This window comes from Typopeltis vanoorti, chromosome 4, assembly GCF_054136105.1.
Source record: "Typopeltis vanoorti isolate ZY-2024b chromosome 4, IOZ_Tvanoo_1.0, whole genome shotgun sequence".
Lineage (NCBI taxonomy): Eukaryota > Metazoa > Arthropoda > Arachnida > Uropygi > Thelyphonidae > Typopeltis > Typopeltis vanoorti.
The window spans coordinates 105,371,741-105,393,868 of record NC_143552.1 but is presented as its reverse complement, the minus strand read 5'-3'; the positions used below and the strand labels follow the sequence as shown (position 1 = coordinate 105,393,868).

Below are 22,128 nucleotides of genomic sequence, written 5' to 3'. Positions count from 1 at the left end.
CATTTTTTCCCAATATAACCCAGATTCATCCACATTAAACACCTGGTCTGCACCGTAACCACCTTCTTGAATGATTTTTAAAAGTTCTGGTGGGTATTTCTGGGCAGCTTAAACGTCTGCTGATGCTCCCTGGATTTTAAGATTATACAAAGAAAACCACTTTTAAAGTTTTCGAACCAACTCTCACTGGCACAAAATCCATGCTGAGAGATTTCTTCTGAAGAATCTTGATCGAGTTCTCATAAATGTTTATCAACTTTGAGAGCTTTTTGCTTAATAAGGTGTCCATCCAAAGGAATTTTCTTTTGAGTGCAATCTTCTATCTAAATCATTACAGATTTCTCCATTTTTTCTATTAGAATATCGCAAACACGAGCAGCATGCTTTGCACTTACCGTTGACCCAGCAATAACACTTTCTCGGATTTTATGTTCATTTTGTTTGATTGTTCGAATTGTTGATTCATTTAAATTCAGAGTCCTTGCAACAACTCTTGGTTTTTCTCCAATTTTCAACCGATCCAAGATTTAAAATTTTTCTTCAAGAGAAATGAATTTCCTCTTCAGTGTTGGTTTTTGTCCCTTTCGTTGCAGTTTTAGTGGCCATTACAATAAAAATAAACTTTTACATAAAAAAAAGGTTTACATATGTATGTAACTCACCAGAAAATAAACTGCTCAGCTTGAGAATAACACACTTATGATTTTAAATACGCTTTCCTGGCAGAAAACGAAGACAATTTTCAACAATAAACTCTTTATATAGTAAACCCTAGATGGCGAACCTATGGCACTCGTGCCAGAGGTGGCACGTCTGAGAATTTTGCTGGCATGTCAACGATTTACAAGTGATATCCTTTTATACACTTATAAATTATTCAATTTTTTTTTAATTGTTACAATACGTACAAACTGAATTTTGTTTTACACAAGACAGTAGCTATAAAGACGTGTATACGGTTGGTGCGGTATTAACAAAAGATCGCACGATCCAAAGACAAAAGCAACTGGCAAGTGTTGAGTTGAAATGCTAATTCTCTTCAATCGAATTCCATAACATCTGAAACTGTCATAACAACATTCGTTATTAGTTTTAACACATTCACAACAGGTTGTCATTTATTGTTCTGATGGAACTTCTCATTACTGACTGGCTCAACTCACACAAACGTTTGAACCATTGGTTGAATTTTACTTCTTGGCAGGCGAACCCACACATTCATTATATGGCATGTTTCAATTCTTGGTAGTCTTTTATTTTAAGTTAGCCTTTGTGATCTGTCATAATGATATCGAGAATTTTAAATGCAATAAAACAAACACTTATTTCATAATTGAAAAATTGGACAATAGTTTTTAAGTTAGATACTTTGTTTCGGTGCAACATATGGTTTTGCTTAAGTCTATATAGCATAGTTTCTGTGAGAGGGGACATGTGATTTATTAGTTAGTGCCATTTTTATTCCATCTGTCTCTAATTGCACTATTTGTTGAGAATGACACAGACTGCAAAAGCCTTTGTACGGTACCTTATTCAGTGATACAATAAAACTAAATTCGATACTTATAACTACTTGTGCAATACGGACAGACACAAATTTAACGAAGATAAAATTTGACTTTTCAGTCCCGCGGTGAAAAATATGAAAAAATAAATAAAATAAAGGGTTACTAGAAATTGTAAGACCGCATTGTACATGGGATACTACAATTTGTAGACCGCGTTATATCGAAACCGCATTGTATAAGTACTGCGTTATACGAGGGTTACCTGTACTTCTCTTTTCAGATGAGCACGCATTCTTCTTTTCTTGTTACATAAATGCCGTTTGACTTCCATCCCCTTACCAAGTTGAATGTTTATGCATCTTCTAAATATGATATGAATCTAGGTATGATTATGGAGAGAAGAATATCTCTTTTTTATTATAATAATATTGGAAACTTACAAAGAAGTAATAAGAGTAGCAGAATATACAGTAGTTATGTAAGTTGGCATCCGTGCTAGATATCTGATCAAATATCCAAGAAATATCAAGAGCAGCTACCTGAGTTTCTGCAAATCTTTCCATGACCCATATCCAAAGGTGAGTAATGTTGACTAGGAGATTTACTTTGAGGTAAGAGTGGCAGAATCCATATTGATAGTTGCTAATTGGTGGGTCTTTAGGTAGTCAAGTTGGCATTTGATAACCTTTTCCATTATTTTTGAGAGAGCTGAACTTAAGGCAAAGACATTTAATGATGGGTTGTATGAAAGATGGTAAAGATCATCTAGGATGGATGTTAATTTCTGGAGCATAAATGGGATGATGCACTCAGAACCAGAAGACTTTTTTATCGTGTTGCTCAATGAAGAATAAGGCCAGAAGGTTAGCCTTGTCTTTAAGTGATACGATAACACTATCTCTCTCTCTCTCTCTCTCTCTCTCTCTCACACTCACACACACACACACACACACACACACACACACACACACACACACCAGAGAGAGATGGAATCAACTAAATCCAGTTATATATCTTACTTATATTAAGAACAATTTTCTGTAAAATTAGATTATTAAAATTATTTTCAGTTTTTTTGTTTCATCTATTTATCCGTTTTCTGTTATCTGCCTTTTATTGCATTAAATAGAAAATATTTTGTTAAGTCCGCTTTTTATTGTAGTTAAGTGAAAAACCAGATACTGTCAAAGAAGAGCATCTCAGAAGTTCTAATCTTTTTCATCTCTCATCTGTTGTGGATTGCTGCCATAAGATGAATGGTGTGCTAGAAGTTTTAAAGCCATTTATGTTTCATGTTAATTTAAATTCTGAAGAAGTCCATGAAGAACGTTCCCGACTTATAGTAGATGTGATTGCAGATTATGGAAAGACATGGGTAAAGGTTGTAGCTCGTAATCCACAAGCATTGCTACAGTCATCGTTGGGTAAGTATTCATTTTCATTAATCTACAGTTGAAGTTTCTACATTTTACAAAAATATGAACTGAGTGTCCACTTTATTAGGAACAGCATTTAATAACAAATGGACCCTTCTTTTGCCTTAAGAACAACCTATATTCTCTGTGGCATTGATTCAACTAAGTGTCTAAAACATTCCTCTAGAATGTTTATCCATGTTGTCACAATGGTGTCACCTGCTTGTTGCATATTGGATGGTGGCACATAGCTGCTGTGAATTACTCATTCCACCTTGCCCCAGAGATGCTCTGTTGGGTTGAGGTCTGGGGACTGAGCTGGCTACTGAAGTAAAGGAACCTCATGTCATCTTCCTCAAACCACTTCAACAAGCTATGTGCTTTGTGGCATGGCTCATTGTCTTGCTGTCATGGCTCATTATCTTGCTGATTGTCATTCATTCAGCAATGATTAAACTGCAGTCATGAATGGGTGAACATGATCACTGACAATGTTAAGATAGGCTCTGGCATTCAGGGAATGTTCAACTGGTATCACAGGACCTCAAGTATGCCAAGAAAACATTTCCAACACCATTACACTCCTGCCACCAGCCTGAGCTGTTTCTACTTAGTAAGGAGGGGGCGTCCGTGGCCTCATGTTGTTGCTACTGTATTATTGGTTCTGCCATAAGCATGATAATAGTACAAACTGGGGCTTGTCAGATGAGGTGACATTTTTTCTTTCAGCTGTCTGGTGTTGGTGATCACGTGCCCACTGAAGCCACATCTTCCTTTACTTAACTGATAGTATTGAGACCTGGAATAGGCATGTGCTCCTGTATCTCATTTATGGCAACTTGTACTGACCACCACTGCTGTATACTGAGTTGTGATTTGACTAGTTCTAGCTCTCCTGTCACATTTCACAATCCTTGTTATTCTTCTCAGACCTTATGCATCAGTGAGCTGTTTCCATCTACAGATAGTTTTTGGCTGGAAGTTATCTGGTTATTACACCACTTTACTTCTAGTACATCTTAAATACTGTTGTATGTGAAAAGGCCAGAAGAGTAAACGTTTGTCGAGATGCTGGCACCATCAATCATATTATGTTCAGAGTCACTTTGTCATATCTTTTTACCCATTCTGATACATCAAACTCAAAAAAAACAGAACCATCAGATGGATGTTTGTCTAATTTATATAGCAAAGTGCAGCCACTTAACTGCAGTTTGCTATATAAATTAGGCAGACATCCATCTGATGGTTCCATTTTCTTAAATGGGGAAATGTTCCTAATAATTGCTACATTGCATAATTTTGAAGGCCTGATCAGAAGGTTGAATTCCAAATGGAGTACAGTGCTCATGGCACCCATTTATTTAAAAAAAAATTAAGAATTAGTGGAATTTCTCTACTGAGTGTTTTAGTTAATATTTATGCAAACCTATTTGAGAAGATGCTCTGGCAATTGTAGAAGATTGAAGAACAAGTTAGGTTCAGACTAAATATTGGTTGTCAGGAGTCATTGTACCATTGGTGGCATATCAGGTACATATGATTCTCAGGGCGGAGAACCATACAGTGCTAAAAAGGTGAAATCTTGATGGATACAGAATAGGAGAGAGAGAGAGATGGATAAGGTACTGCTCAAAGTTATATAAGATGGGATCTGGAGGTCCAAAGCAGTTAATTGATGAATTGAAGGAAATATGACCACCAAGCACAGAGGGAAAGATTGATGTGCTGAGGGAGGAGGTTGTAAAGACTTCCCAGGACTTTTATATGGTTCTTCAGAACCTGGGGAGGTACTGGGCCAGCAAACAAGATGATCATGCTAAACTTAACCATACTGGCTGTGTAATGTTGCAAGGGATGAAAATGAAGCACATCTAAAGAATGAATAAGGTCGATTTTAATACTCATTCACAAAAAAAAAAAAGAAAAAAAAAATTATAGACCAGTGATCAAATGAGCCATGTGAGTAAAGTACTTAATAATAACAGAAAGAATAAGGAGACTCACGAAAGAAAAGCTAAAACAGGGGTAAGCAGAATTCAGATGAGACAGAAGTATTGCATTAAATATTAATGTTAAGATTAATTACGGAGAAATCTGTGTAAAAATGTAAATATTCATGCCTATTTTGTTAACTTTTAGTAAACATTCAGCAGCATAGATTGGAATTTGATATGTCTGTTGCAGAATATCAACAATAATGCAGAGGCTGCTGAGAGAAATTGTGGAAAAACAGAAAGAAGGTTCCAGATGAGAGGCATGTTTATCATGCTTTAGAAAAGAACACTGGATGTTATTCAGGGAGAAGAGGATGAAGAAATGAATAAAGGTCAGTGGATATGATCTGGAAGAGGTTAGAAGTTTCACATACCTATGCAACACACAAAATAGTACACAATTTAGCCTTTAAAAAAGGAAATCAGATCTCCGATTACAAAAATGACAGTAACCTTACAGGCCATGAATAAGATATAGAAAATCAAAGCAGTGAGCATTGACACTGCTTTGCTTTGTTGAGAGTACTGGAAATATGTATATTCACAAGTGTCCTCTGTTAATGTGAGACATGAGAATAGTCAAAGACTCTGTGAGGTGAATAGTGGTATTTAAAAAAAAAAAAAATTATACTGTGGAAAGATTTTGCGAATTGAATGAATGCCCTATAGGAAAGTAAATTGAAAAGAGAATCTAATGCAAAAAATTGATTAGAAGAAACTCAACTTTTTGGACATATCTGTAGGTTAAATGACTGCTGAAAGATCAAAACTTAATGTTTTGTGGATTGGATGGCATAAATACAAGTTTGGAAAGAGCTTACTAGAGTTCAGGCACCTGACAGTGGAGGGAAAGCGATAACAGAAAATAGTTAAAACTGCTTGATACACCAATCAGCATTAGACCCATGTGCATTGATAATGATGGTGACCATCAAGAGGGACACAGGATATTATGATAGTGCTACATGAAAAGTTTGCAATCTTACTAACTCTTCCTGTCAACAATTTTCCTTCACATTTATCTGTTATCCTTCAAGACGTCAATATTGTCAGATCTTATATTTTGTTCTGGTATGGATGCTCAGACTTAGATTATCAGTCATTTTCATGTTTAGTGGAGAAAACACCTAGAGATAATAAACTAAATTTATTTAGCTAATTACATTATTAAGCCAATATTGTGATTGATCACAAGACATCTTCAAGTCATCCTCATGGACACAAAGAAATATACCAGCATGTGCACATAGGTATTCTACAGTCTTAAATGGCACTCCCTCTTCCCTCCCTCCTCTGTGTTGTGATGGAATTTTGCTGAAGGTCTCAATATCAGCCGGCCTGGTTGGCCGAGTCGATAGCGAATCCACTCTCCAGCCAAAAGGCTGCCGGTTCAAATCCTGCCATGGGCATGGATGTTTGTGGAAATACGAGTGGTGGTTGGCAGTAGATGGTGTTGGTATAGTTGTGGTCAGCTGGTGATTGAATGGTGAAGACAGAGTTAGAGCAGGTGCCCTCCCTTGATGAGTACTTGGACTCCCTGGAGGTGTCAAATAATAATAATAATAATATAATATGATGGTCTTCCAGATTTTTTTGGTAAAGGGGAAGAGTTGAATTTTCTAAGATTTGGTGGCAGATTCTAAAAATAGTCTGTCTCTCTTTCTCTGATTTATATCTGCTTGTATATAAAAGGGAGGTTTTCAATTGGATTCAGTGATCTGTATCAGTTGCATGGTTCAGAACAGCCATAGTGCAGATAATGGACATGGTTTCTGTGTTCTTTAAGTTTGTCCTAAATAATAAGTTTTCAGGAGCATGGATTATTTCAGACAACAGGATGATCTAAATCAGGCATGGGCAACCTTTCCTAGTTCGGGAGCCAAATTATCATTCTGTCTCCAAGTCAAGGGCCAGACCAAATTATTAAATAAAATAAATTAATATTAAATGAATTAAAATAAGTTGCTACTTCATATTTCATCTACCCTATATATATATAAAATGATAAGGCTTTTTATGTAAAAGTTTTGTCAAGTTATTTGAAACGTTTTGAAACTCGGCTACCCTGAGTGCCGAGTCTTCAAAATTCAAGTCATCAGAATTCAAGGAGAACCAGCCTACTGGTAGTTGTTCCTTTTAACAGCCGAAGCACCAATAATTCTTCTGTGATATTGAAATCAACTCCTCGAATAAATATTGCTAGTTGTACTGTATCAGAGGCATCAGTGCTGTCATCCAAAGCAATTGAAAATGCTTCCAATCTAGCAATATTCTCTTTTAAACTTTTTTTGATATCATCAGCCATAATTTCTATCTGTCGGACAACAGTACGTCTCGACAAACGAATATTCTCGAAGTCTTTTTTCTTTTCAGGACATATTATACTTGCAACATCCAGCAGACATTCTTTGATAAATTCTCCTTCACCAAATAACTTAGAATGCTTAGTGATTTTTTTGCTTACCATAAAGCTGGCTTTGACAATGCTGTGGTGCTGCGTTCTTTGCTTGTTGAACATTTGCTGCTGGGTATCCAAGTTCTTCAACTTCTGTATTTCATCTTTTTGTAGTTGTCCGTCAATTTTTGGGTGATCTGCATGTCTCGAAGTAAAGTGTCTCTTCAAGTTATATTCTTTGTTGATGGATACCGATTCATTGCACAGCAAACATACAGGCAAACCTTTATTCAGAATAAAATAATAATCCTCTGTCCAGTTGTCTTGAAATTGATGATTCTCTGCATCTACTTTTCTTTTTTTTTTGCACTAACTCCTGACATTGTCCCAAATTCAGAACTGTCAAACAAAACTGTCTTCTACGCCACAGGCACTAAACAGAACACAACATCAATGCAGGCACCGAACAGAACACAACATCAATGCAGGCACCGAACAGAACACAACATCAATGCAGGCACCGAACCGAACACAACATCAATGCAGGCACTGAACAGAACACAACACCAACGCAAGTACCGAACTGACATGTTGTAACTCGTTCACACACACGCAGCTAGTCAAAATGAGAAGAGACCTTGGTTGGAGAAAACATAGTGTGTTTTGCCAAGTCATATGATGTCAGCTTAATGTGAGTTAGTAGAACACGCCATGTTTTCTCCCACCATGAATCAGGCAAACTTCGCTGAAATAGATCAAGGCCAGATCAAAAGAAGTAGAGGGCCGGGGGTTGCCCATATATGATCTAGATCATCGGTTCCAACTGGTGGAAAGTTAATAATATAATAAATTTAGTTTAATCCTTTATCCAAGTGTGAGCAAACAAAGTTTGCACCTGAAAGTATCTTCAGGACTGGGATAAGGTGGTGTCCAACATTATACATATCCACAAGGAGATGTGTTTTGCATTATAGGAGGCTGAGATAGGAGTGATGTTAGCTTGCTCCACCTTTGTAACGAGTTGTCCGGTGTTGTATCACCTTACCCCAGTCGTGAAGATACTTTCAGGCACAAACTTTGTTTGTTCACACTTGGATAAAGGATTAAACTAAATTTATTATAGTCTAACCAAGTGAAAAATAAACTTTCAACATGGTGGAAAGTTCTTACCTAACTTTCTTCTTCTTTGCAGTAGTGCGAGTCTGCCTTCTCTCCTAGGTATTTACCTAAGTAAGTGAATGTAGCTAAGGAATGGCAGGCCAGCTACATTAAATTCAGTTGCTTCAAACCCGCATGGATTATGCCAAAAGAAGTGCTGAAAATGCTACTGTGAATAGGGGAGCTGATGTGCTCAAGCTGATGCCACAGAACTGCAGTAAAAAAATTGGTTATGTGGTCAGTGGAATCCATTCACTACATACTGTAAATATTTGGATATTGTACAAACCTGGAAAGATGTATTTGATGGAGAAAAAGCTGAAGAGATTTAAATGAAGTTTTGTAGATCTTTCTGAAATATGCTGGACTGGACAAGGCCATGTAAATCTAAAAAATTCAACATTATATTACTCAGGCAGAAATAATTTGGCATACAGAGGAGTAGCTGTCATGGCCCACAGACCACTTTCCCACAGTGTTGTAAAAGTTAAAGCCAATGCACTCAGAATCATAGCCATTAGACTACAAGCAAAAGAAATGAGAACTTGTTATTAAAATTATACAAATTATTATTATCATTAAGAGAGATCTCCAGGGAGTCAGGGACTCATCAAGGAAAGCCACATACCACACACACCAGCTATCATACTTATTCTTGAATTCATTCACACTGCTTGCACTCATAACATCCAATGGCAATCCATTCCAGTCACGCACTACCTTGTGAGAGAAAAATCTAGCCCTCACCCCCTTCTTAGTGCATTCATTCTCAGCTTCCAAGATACCATCTTGTCCTTTCCCCACCCACCATACAATGAAAAATTCCATCAACAACTGAAATCCTGTATGACCCTTTCAGAAGTTTGTAAGTCTCAATCATATCACACCTCTTTCTCCTGTTTGCTAGTGTCTGCAGTATATAGACAAATTCTCAATCTGTCTTCTTAATCAATATTCGAGCCCTGACCAATTTTTCCAAAATCTTTGCGACCACTCCTGAGATACTTATTGGTTGATAATTGGATACATCGATCTTTGTACCAACCTTGTGCAATGGAATTACCATACATTCTTTCCATTCCTGCGGAATCTTCCCTGTTTTGAGACTCATATTAAACAGTCTGGTCAAATGAATTACTAGTTCATCTGAACACTCTTTTAGCACATGTGCTGATATTCCATCAGTCCCTATTGCTGAATTCTTATTCAGTTTGTGCAACAGCTCTAATACTTCATTCTCATACATCTGAGTTTCTTCATCCGGTGAAGAGGTAGCAGTGAGCTCAATGTTGTGTACACCAGGTTGTGATAGCTTTTAACAAAATGAGCATTCATTAGTTGAACAACCTCTTCTGCATCTGTTACCCTCATGCCGTCTGCATTTAGAAGAGTTATTGTTTCATATTCATTCTTTCTTTTACTTGCAGCTTACTGATATTCATACATTCAGCATACATTCTTGTGGGTTGTCTTTAACATGCAGAACTTTCTTTTCATGCTCAGACTTTGCTTTCCGTACAATAGTTGTGACTATTCTAGCCTGCTGCTTATAATTTTCATAATGGACACCATCCTTAGGCATATGGTATTCCTTCCACATCATCTGTTTCTTACGAATCTCTTGCTTAATAAGATTACATATCCATTTGACTCCTATCATATTTATTCTTTGAACTCTCAGAACACATTCTGATATCGCCTCATTTAAGTATTGTTTAAATGCTTCCCATCCAGCAAATGATCCCATTTCACTGAACTCAGTATACTCCTCAGTTGGTCATAATTTCCTGCTTTGTAGTTCAGCATGTAACCTGTTCTGAATGGAACATTCATAAACTTAGTCACTTTTCAAGCGAGTATTGCGTAATTACTGTCACCAACCAGAGGCAGAATAGTTACATAGTTACATCTGTAACTGAAATGCCCTCTGACACCATAATCAGATCTAACACTCTTTGACCTAGAGTTTCTTCTGTTCACTTGCTGCTTGAGGAAGTTGTCCCGCAACAGCTCAATAAATTCATTTTGCTACCAATCAATATTTGGATAATTAAAGTGTCCTATATTATTACTCTTTTCATGCTCATCATTTCTATTTGGTGATGCATTTCTTCATCACTAGCAACCGATCTGCCAGGTCTCTAACAACACCCCACTATGTAATTGATCTTGTTAGATTCTACCTCATGCCAGATGGCTTCAAACTCCTTGTAACATGAAATACTGTTAGCAGTAGTACTACACTCATAGGTGTCATATCTAACTGGATTCAAATCATCCAATATCACTAGCAGCATGCTCCATCCTCTCTATCCTTCCTAAAATGACTGTACCTTTACACCCAATACCAGTTAGTAAGTCTGATTCTGAAAGCCAGGTCTCACTAATGCCTACAATCTGAGGTCCCAAGATATTGACCAAGGCAACAAACTCCAATCTTTTCTTTCTGATACTCCTAACATTTGTGTATAGACATAATCTACCTTCATGTTCTTTTGTATACTCTTGTCTGCAGTCTGCATGACACAGTTGGACAACTTACAGATCTCTATTCTTCTCTAGTGCCTTAATACATGTAGCCATCTTTGCACAGATGGGTCTGAATCGGACCACAAATGTCGAAATCATTCTTTCCTCATCAACATTTCTATAATAAAGCCTATTCCTATCAATACAGTTGTATAACATTGTCGCTCTTTCACTCACATTCTCACCATTTCTGCTTTTAGAATTTAGTTTCCCTGACTCTGTGTGTTAGATTTCATATCAGTTATTAGTTTCTCAAGACTCCTGATACCAAATGCATTCAAGTGTAGGACATCCCTCTTATACAAATCCAATCTTCCCTCAAACTCCTTCCACACATCCAAAAACTTGCATCATTTCTTTCTATATAAGCCTTTCTTCTTAATTCATTTTTATTATATCGAGGTAATATACTGATGATTTTCATCGAGTGAGAGGACACCTACTCACATTCTCACCATTTCTGCTTTTAGAATTTAGTTTCCCTGACTCTCTGTGTTAGATTTCATATCAGTTATTAGTTTCTCAAGACTCCTGATACCAAATGCATTCAAGTGTAGGACATCCTACATATGATAAGCTGTCTCCACCACTCAATTCAGCAACTACAATCATCATTCACAACAACAACGCCATCTACCGCCCACCACCACAACTGGTATTTTCACTGACAATCACAAACATCCATGCCCACGGTGGGATTTGAACCCCACAGTGTTTTAGCTGGAGAGTGGGTATGCTGATTGCTTGGCCAAGCAGGCCTGCCTAATAATTTGGAAAACCAACTCTAAGTTCTAATCTCACACCAGGTGATAAAAATCATATCTCAAGACTTTCACATATATCAGTGCCACATTGTGGGATTTAAAACCCGCTAATATCTAATGGTATTTTATACTGTATACTAGGTATGTTATCCTCAACTGTTCTGTTGTACGAGGATGGCCTAACAATTCTTGGCCTAACAATGAATTTATAATTTCAAAATAATAAACAAACGAATATGGAAAACGAATAGACATGCAGGAGTATCAAAGAGACGGGAACTTATGCGGAATTATAAGGCAGGTGATTATAATAGTCTTAGACATCAACTTCAGGAAGTTTCATGGAGGGAGGAATTGGAAGGCCGGGATATCACTAGTGCGTGGGAAATTGTGAAAGAATATTTGTTATCAGCAGTGGTAAGTTGTATACCACGAGTGAAGAAGAGGACGCAGTTTGGAGTAAAGTGGATGACAAACAATATTAAACAGGAATTGCATGCGAAAAAGAGGCCATGGAAGAGATATAAGGAGACAGGTGAAGAGATGCATGAGGAATATAAGACACAGGCCAGAAGAGTGACTAGTGTAGTAAGGAAAGCAAAACTAGAATATGAGAGGAGATTGGCCCTAAGATCCAAAGAAAATCCTAGGGAATTTTTTAGCTATGTGGCCAGTAGGAGGAGAAATGACTGTGGAAGAATGATATTGTGGGATAAAAATGGGAATAGAGTGACTGATGCAGAGGACATAGTGGAATTGTTCAATGAACACTTTATTGGAGTATTTCATCCTAGAGGAGTCAGTTTTAATGCTAGAGGGATAGGACTGGTTCGAGGTCTGGAGGTACAGGAGGAGAGTGTGTTTCAGATACTGAGTACTCTGGATGTCAGTAAAGCTGTGGGACTGGATGGTATTTCACCACGAGTTTTGAGAGAATGTGCTAGGGAATTGACAGTGCCTTTAACGTGGCTTTTCAATGAAAATCTGGCTTTGGCAAAGGTGCCCAGGGAATGGAAGGAAGGTAAGATAGTGCCATTGCATAAGGGTGGTAACAGACTGGAAGTGTCTAATTATAGGCCAGTCTGTGTGTCATCACTAGTTGTTAAGATCTTGGAGAAAGTAATGAGGTACCGTATACAGCATTGGGCAGATGAGGGTAATGATATCTGTGAGAATCAACATGGATTTGTGAAAGGACGCTCTTGTTTTAGCAATATGCTAGCCTTTTATAATATAGTTACAAGAACATTAGATGAGGGAAAGGCATATACTGCAATTTTCTTAGACTTGGCGAAGGCATTTGACAGGGTGCCACATGATAAGCTGATATTTAAGTTGCAGCACATGGGTCTGGATGTCAGATTGGTCAACTGGATTCAGGATTGGCTGTCTGATAGGTATCAGAGAGTTGTGTATGGTGGAGCAGTTTCCAGGAGGCAGAGGGTTACAAGTGGGGTCCCACAGGGCTCAGTACTAGGACCTATATTGTTTAACCTTTATATCAATGACATAGCCAGTGGATTGCAGGGGGATATTCAGTTGTTTGCGGATGATGCGAAACTGGGAAGGATTATTAGTAATAGTGCAGATGTGGTAGCCCTGCAAGAGGATTTAAATAAGCTAGATAGATGGGCAAATGAATGGGGGTGTCAGTTTAATGCAGCAAAATGTAAGGTCTTGAGGTTTGGGAAACATCGATGGGATGCTGCATACTCTGGAGGAAGTAGGGGATACAAGAGATCTGGGGTTGATGATTGATAGAAACCTGAAGTTTAGGGGACATATTGCAAAGGTGGTGAAGGTAACACAGAGGATTGCTGCTATTATGAGAAGGACACTGACCTGCAAAGATAAGAGGGTTATCATTCAGTTGTATAAATCTCTGATCAGACCACACTTGGACTATTGTTCTCAGATTTGGTCCCCAGGATTTGAAGGGGATAAATTAACTGTGGAAAGGATACAAAGACGGATGACAAAGATGGTTTCAGGACTGTACAAGGATAGTTATGAGGATCGGCTGAGAGAATGTGGACTGCAGAGTTTGGTGGATAGAAGAAGGAGAGGTGATATGATTGAGACTTTTAAACTATTGAGAGGTGGTTACAGGGTTGACACTGGGGAGTTCTTTCGCTTGGTTGAACAGCGGGAAGGAGTGATGACAAGAGGCCATCCCTGGAAGTTATGAAAGGAAACTGTGAGCAAGAGGGTAAGGAGTGGTTTCTTTGTGTGGAGGGTGGTTGAACCGTGGAATGCATTGCCTGATGGAGTGGTGGGAGCGAGAACGGTCAGTGAGTTTAAAGAGTGGTATGATAGACTTTGTGTTTCTCAGGGGGGGGACCTCCCCTCGATGAGTCTTGACAGACTTTATGTCTTAGGAAGGACCTCCCTCGATGAGTCTTTTGACTCCTTGGAGGCCTGAATAATAATAATAATAAAATCTATAATTTAAATATTATTTTTATTTTTCAACATAATCTCCCTTAAGACTAATACATTTATTCCAGCGATGTTCCTGCGCCATTATCCTGTTCCTGTAGTAGTTCTCATTAAGATCTGCAAAATAATCCTCTACAGCTACAATCACCTATTGATTTGAAGAAAAATGCTGACCAGCGAGGAAGAGTTTTAGTTTTGGGAAGAGAAAGAAGTCAGAGGGAGCCAAATCTGGGGAATAGGGTGGATGTTCCAACAATTCATAGTGCTGATCCCTTAATTTTCCCATTGCCAAAACACCTTTGTGGGCAGGTGCATTGTCCTGATGAAAGATGATTTTTTTCTTCTGCAAACCAGGTCTTTTCTCACGAAATTTTTTGTCTAGTCTGGTTAAAAGATCGGAATAATATTCCCCAGTTATTGTTTTACCCTTTTCAAGATAATTAATAAACAAAGTGGCTTTAGCATCCCAAAACACCGATGCCATGACCTTTCCTTCTGATGGAACCAACATTGTCTTCTTTGGCGCTGAACAACTGGCTTCTGTCCACTGTTTTGACTGTTGTTTGGATTCTGGTGTGTGTGATGGTGAATCCAAGTCTCATCCATGGTAATAAATCGATGCACAGAATTAGTTTTATTCTTGTTAAAATGCTCCAAGCACTGTTTAGAGATTTTCATCCAAGTGCATTTTATTTTTCCTTTTAATTAGTATACCTAACATACCTAAAACTTCTATGAACTTCGAATGAATTGTTTTGGCATGAAACCTTCTTTTACAAAGAATTTCATAACCCCACGACACTCAATTTTATCCATTTTAAGGGATACAGACAACATTTTTGCTTCAGACAGCTGTATAAAACAAACTACTTCATAGAATGACTTGCAGTTTCACATGGATGTTTTTGACAGATGTACCAGCTTAGAAAAAAAATCTTACTGATAGTGTTGCCATCTATGGTTGAGGCTGAGAACTTTTCAGTCCACCCTCATAGTACTCATAGGGGGATATTAATGGTTTTATGGATTCTTACTTATGCCATTCCTTATAATGAAAAAACTTTACATTTTTTCCTCTGATAATACTGAATATTAAAGAAAGAAACAATTTTTTTTTATAATATGATAAACTAAAATTTTAATTTCAGGAGCTGGTAATTTTGGCCGCAGGACATTACCAGAACAAGTGGAAGATCTTGTTTTTTGTGCTTCTCAAAATCCATGGCTTTATGAGATCCCTAAAGTCAGAATATGGTTTGCTGCTGGAGTAACTTATAATTTAAAAGAAATGTTAGAAGAGAAAGGAGTTGAAATCTGGACTACATCTGTAGAAGAAGATATTTTTAAAAGGGATGAAGAATTTTCAGATATAATTTACCAAAATAGTGATCTCTCTGAAAGGATTAAGAACAAAAACTGCTTGAATAGTGAATCTAAAGATGATAAAATTGTAACAGATAAAGCATCCTCTTCTGATTATTCAGGAAATGAAAGGTTACCAGTTTTAGCTTTTAATTTTGAAAGACCTTTACTACCCGAACAAGTGCAAAATGATTTAGTTGCAATTAGTAATATAGATACTCTCCCTTTAGTTCCAAAAGATGCTGTGCTTAATTTAGATGTTTCAACAATGATAGCATATGTCTCAGCTCTTACAAATGGAAGCTGCCATTTTTTATTTCAAGATGCTATTTTGACTCAGCAGGCTGAAAGGGAAAGGATAGCTCCTGTCAGTGTTGTATTGCATTATCTAATTGAAGGTAAGTTAACATTAATTAAGATTTAGTAATTATGGCATTATTGTTCTTGTGCATTTACAAATTTAAATAATTGTCATCCCAAGTCAGCATAAGAATTCTTTTTATTAAATTTTAGTTTAAATATTACAATTAGAAGCAGCATCCTTTATAATACGCACTATTTCATTGTGCGACCATGAAACTTTAAAAAAAAAAATACAATTTTTTTTTTCTCCCCATGAAAAATTAGTTTTTAAATCAAGGATTTATTAGTATAAATATCATGAAAGTTTCACTTCTTTTGTTTTTAATGTTTGCCAGCTGCTGTTCATGTTTTTATAGGCATAGTGGAAAGTGGAGAAGTAACATAATTCAAATTAACAGAGCACTGTCCGTGGAAATACTTTTAGAAAAGGCATAAAGCAGAAGCAGAATGTCTATGAAAATGTGATAGGAGAGGGATTATCTCAGTCAATGTGATACTAACAATCAGTGACAGAATCATTTAATTGGATTGCCCAGATAACATCAGGAATTTTTAGCTCAACTTTTGGAATTGTATCCAGTTAGTAGTATATAGAGAATGTGATAGTAATAGCAGGAAAGCAGCTCAAATAATTAAAGGCATGATAACTGAAGGTACAATTATATGGGCTCCACTCTAATTTGGTTGACATACTAAACCATTCAAGGGTAAGTTAATTGAAGGTTTGATTATTTGAAGGTCATCACATTCACATCCTCTTCAGCTAAGAGGTTGAGGATGTGATGTCTGTTGTTTCAAGAAAGGCTAGATAGAGGTAGATATGAGCACAAGAAGACAAATCTGATTTTCTCTGGAAGTTTTCATATTATCAAAGGTAAGAGGAAGTGAGTGTGATTCATCTTTTGAGAAAGATGATTGATGTGTTTTGGTAGCATTGAAGTTGACAAGATTGTCCTTATTACATTGAAGAATGACAAGGAGATCAGTGTCCAAAGCATTTGTTATGAAAGATCTTGAAGGCTGAAATATTTGAACACTGGAAGATTTGTCAAACAACACTGAGGAATGGAGTGCATTATTGTGAATAACACATACAAATCTGTGGATCGGATTTTAAGTGAAAGAAAACAACCATTTACATGCATAAGAGGAAATGGATGGGTGAAAGTACAGGAGCCTTGAATGTATTTCACCCTTGGTGGGATAAGCCATCCACCACAACAGCAAACAGACAGAGAGGAAACTGATCACTTAGTTATAGTGTAAAGTAGACCATAGGATAATAAATAACTAGGTTTTAGCTCATATACATTTATTTGTTTATTTATTTATACTAGATGTATTTCTTTGACATATTTCATTGTCTATATGGCTAACACCATTTTCAGGAGGTTGCTTAACATAAGTAAAAAACCTACAAAAAATAAACATTTTTCAACTGCTAATATCTATAAATTGAAAACACCAGAATGACAGTTTAATCATGAGTATCATTAGGCACATTATGTGCAGCCTCTACATTGTGTAAACTCTGTACATGATTTGTGCCAGTTTACTGTGTGTTGTTTTTGGAGGATGTGTACTACAAGTTTACTTTTTTTCTTGTGAATTTTATTTCTGGATGTCAATTATTCAGAAAATATACAAAATCTTCAAGGTCCATGCAGGTATATTTCCAGATAATAAAGATAGCATCAGCATACCTCCACCATATGTATGGTTTTAAGGTCACCTGAGCTATAGTGATTCTTCAAATTTTTCCATGTATAAGTTGGGGATCAGAGGCAATAGAGATGAGCCCTTCGCAAACTGATCTCATGCTGTATGTATGTGTGTGTGTATATATATATATATATTTTTTTTTTTTTTGTTTCATATAAACTGTTTGCTTTCAACACCCAATGATTTAAAAACAGTTGTTACCACTTATTTCATGTAATTGAAAATTTGGACAAATGTTAGGAATATTTTTGGTTTTGGTTACATACTGTGTTTGGCAGTACACTAAATGTTTTGCTTGAGTCTATGCAGCATTGCTTTTATGAGAGGAGGGCATGTAAGCAGTGTAATTTTTATTCCAGTTGTAATTACACTGATTATTGCCAAATATATTACATAGACTATAAATGTCTCTGTACTGTCTTCAGTGATACAATAAAACTACCCATTTTTCTTACATCTGCAATATGTTGCCTGTTAGAGAAGGACATGTTCATGATATATGAAGGGTACAGGGGAAAAACAACTTCAGTCCACGATATTGACTTCTGAAAAAAACATAATTAAATTTTCCTTGTTGTCAAAATGCAAGTAAACATAGCATAACAAAATAAAAAAATAATAGATATGGTACATTCATGTATATTAAGCATAATTAATTTAAATAGTACTTAAAAATTAAAAAAACAAATGGCAAATAATGGCCTTTTTGTCGAAATGGCCGGACTGAAGTGGTTTTTCCCCGGTAAATCCTATATAAAAAAATGGTTGTTATGCACATTTTTTTATTAATCAGATTGGTAATATCTGATTTTTTAATTAATTATTTAATTTATAAATAATGATCAGATCGCATCCCTTGTTTTAAAGATAATAGATACTATGGGAATTATTATACTAACAAAGGTTGGTAAGCGCTTCTTTATTAAGTAAGCAATAATACACAAAAAATGAAATATGGTAAAAAGTAATAAAAATTTAAGTAGTTAAAATATTGTAGTTTTAAAATAATCATTTATTTCAATCATCTATTGGGATGGTCATCAACGTTGTCGTCATCACTTTTAATAAAACTTTTAACTTTGTTCTTAGTCTCTTCTGAAATTTTGTGGGGTCTGTTTAAGTGTTTACATGCCCATCTTTAGGTGACTGACCAGTATTTATCAAACAGTTTTAATCCTTTTCACTCGTTCTTCAGATATACCATGCAAAGAAATAAATGCTTTACGGCAAATTCTGACATCTTTGCTATTCCCCTCATCGCCGCTTTGCAGTAATCTGACACAAAAAGCAAATGAAGCCGTGTTCACCCTCGCATCAGCTCCTTTTCTAGGACACTTTCACATTACGGGAAGGATTGTAATTAGTCCGCTTAAATAAGAGTTTTGGTCATTATAGTTCCCTAATAAGTTAAAATCACGAATAATTCTTTTTCGTTCGGCATCAGGAATAGTTTCGAAACAACGATACCTTTGCATAAACAGTCAGGACCAACTTCGTGTGTTGTTGTGCGAAGAATTTTCATTACATCTCTAGTCCTACCTGTCTTTTTTCATTTCTTTGGGAGTTTTTCTTTAGTATCACCTTCACTTTCATTAGAACTATTAGAATAATCACTTATCATTTTCACACTATTTTTTATTATTAAAAACAATTAAAATACTCGTAAAACCAAAACAGTAAAACTATAATCAAAACTAGTAGTGATTCAACAAACCAATGATAACAAAATGATGCAATAGTGATAATAGTTGATGTGTTTGGACCGAAGGTGTTTTTCCATACAACTGCTCGGACTGAGGGTGTTCTTCCCAAGCTTAAGAAATATTCTCCATTCATTTGTCTGGACTGTGGTTGTTTATGCAGAAAGTCGTATTTATGAGATGAAACCTTCCTTTAATCCCCAACAGATGGCAGCATTAGGTTGAATTCACAAAAATTGGACTGAAGTTGTTTTTCCCCTGTACCCTTCATATAGTTTCTTCCAGTCTTTGGATGGTATACATGTAGGGAGTAAAAATTTTTCTAAATAACTGTAAATTAATCCTTCTGTATTCTATAAGAAGCATACATCTGATGAAAGCCAACAAAATAGAAACATATGTAGAAAATCCACATGTTCTAGTGATGAGTTTTCTGAGCCACTGTCAGAAAGAAAAAAACTCATCTGATGAAATTTTTGAATTTTCAAAGATGTAGTGGATAATTCGAATGATAGTTTCAATCACGTCTTGTATACACAGAGCAGTTCTGCATCTGATGAGGAAGATATTTCAGAAAGCAAGGTTTCTGAATTTTCAGTTTCAAATTAATGGAATCTGGTAGGTAATGCAGCAGTACCTGTTCAGGAGTACAGTAGAGAAGATGAACTATTTTTGCCACTTGATGCAGAAAATCCATCTGCAGTATACTCTGCATTCCTAACTTGATGACCTTATGGAATTTATGGTAAGAGAAACTAACAAATATACAGATCAGTGCTTATCTACAACTCAGGCTTGTGAAACTCCAGGTAGACAAATGAAATCCAAGAAATGGGTACCCACATCTGAAGAAGAAATGAAAAAAAAATTGAAATCCTATTACTTATTATCTGGTTAATACATGTTTCTGAAATATGTTTGTATTGGTCAAAGAATTCCATGTGTACAAACAGGAGAACAAAGAATGCAATGTGCAGGAACAAATTGCTAAGTATTTTTGTAATAATGATGTAGAGACTAGTGATCATTACATAATGACTTATTTTTTCACGGTATTAACAACACCACAAACACTTTTATTAACAAGGATGTTTTATTAACGCTAATATTTCGCTGATTTTCAAATCAGCATCATCAGAGCACACCACACATGTAAACGCGACAGTGAGTGAAACAATATAATTGCAGAAAGACAAAAGATCTAAAGTCCTATTTTTGGCGCCCTCTAACGAAAAAAAAAAAAAAAAAAACGCAGCAGTTATCCAGGAGTTTTTCTTAGGATAACGGTCTCCCAGATTTGCTAAAAATCTGGGAGACCGTTATCCTAAGAAAAACTCCTGGATAACTGCTGCGTTTTTTTTTTTTTTTTTTTTCGTTAGAGGGCGCCAAAAATAGGACTTTAGATCTTTTGTCTTTCTGCAATTATATTGTTTCACTCACTGTCGCGTTTACATGTGTGGTGTGCTCTGATGATGCTGATTTGAAAATCAGCGAAATATTAGCGTTAATAAAACATCCTTGTTAATAAAAGTGTTTGTGGTGTTGTTAATACCGTGAAAAAATAAGTCATGAATAACCAGCAACGCCTAAGCTTATCAGTTAGGATCATTACATAAATTCAAGAAATGTTAGAACACGTTGTTTCAAGCTTTCAAAAAGCAGTTTTGCCAGTGAAAATATTTGTAATTGACAAGAAAATGATTTTCTGGTGTGGAAGGCTGTTCTTTTGACAATATATTCCCAGTAAGACTCATAAATATGGCATCAAAATTTACAAACTGTTTACTAGCAGACTACATACAAAACATCTATGTGCATGCAGGTAAAGGTGACACAGTGATTGGTGGAGGGTGATGCTAATTCCATTATTTTGAAATTGCTTGATGGCCTCTTGAATACAGGAAGGATTCTATTTGCAGATGATTTTTATACAAGTTTGGCACTTGCTGAGAAACTTCACTCTAAAGGAATTTCTCTGTGGAATAATCAGGGAATAATAGAGTTGGACACTTCCTGCAGAAGTTATGATTAAGAAACAGAAATATGGAGAAATAATAGCCATGGAAAACAAAAAATGGACTGAAATGGACTGCAAAAGATCAGTAACTATGTTGAAAACTTACAAAGATCACTATTGTGAGTTAGTAGAGCATGCTTCTAAGAATAGGGTAGGACTGTCAGAAAGAAAAAAAACTCATCTGATGAAATTTTTGAATTTTCAAAGATGTAGTGGATAATTCGAATGATAGTTTCAATCATGTCTTGTATACACAGAGCAGTTCTGCATCTGATGAGGAAGATATTTCAGAAAGCAAGGTTTCTGAATTTTCAGTTTCAAATTAATGGAATCTGGTAGGTAATGCAGCAGTACCTGTTCAGGAGTACAGTAGAGAAGATGAACTATTTTTGCCACTTGATGCAGAAAATCCATCTGCAGTATACTCTGCATTCCTAACTTGATGACCTTATGGAATTTATGGTAAGAGAAACTAACAAATATACAGATCAGTGCTTATCTACAACTCAGGCTTGTGAAACTCGGTAGACAAATGAAATCCAAGAAATGGGTACCCACATCTGAAGAAGAAATGAAAAAAAATTTGGAATCCTATTACTTATTATCTGGTTAATACATGTTTCTGAAATATGTTTGTATTGGTCAAAGAATTCCATGTGTACAAACAGGAGAATAAAGAATGCAATGTGCAGGAACAAATTGCTAAGTATTTTTGTAATAATGATGTAGAGACTAGTGATCATCTACATAAATTCAAGA

The 22,128-nt window shown here is 36.1% G+C and overlaps 1 protein-coding gene across 2 annotated transcripts in view; it reads left to right on the top strand.

The window, feature by feature from the left end:
* Positions 1-22,128, top strand: part of LOC150107571 (UPF0415 protein C7orf25 homolog) — a 67,741-nt gene that overhangs the window by 21,418 nt on the left and 24,195 nt on the right. For both annotated transcript variants that reach the window (XR_016548203.1, XM_090391391.1), the window contains exons 2-3: positions 2,671-2,932; positions 15,354-15,965. Coding sequence is in view for 1 of the 2 variants with exons in the window: in XM_090391391.1 (XP_090247517.1) it covers positions 2,671-2,932; positions 15,354-15,965 (874 nt within the window). In the remaining variant the exon portion in view is untranslated. The remainder of the gene's footprint in view (positions 1-2,670; positions 2,933-15,353; positions 15,966-22,128) is intronic.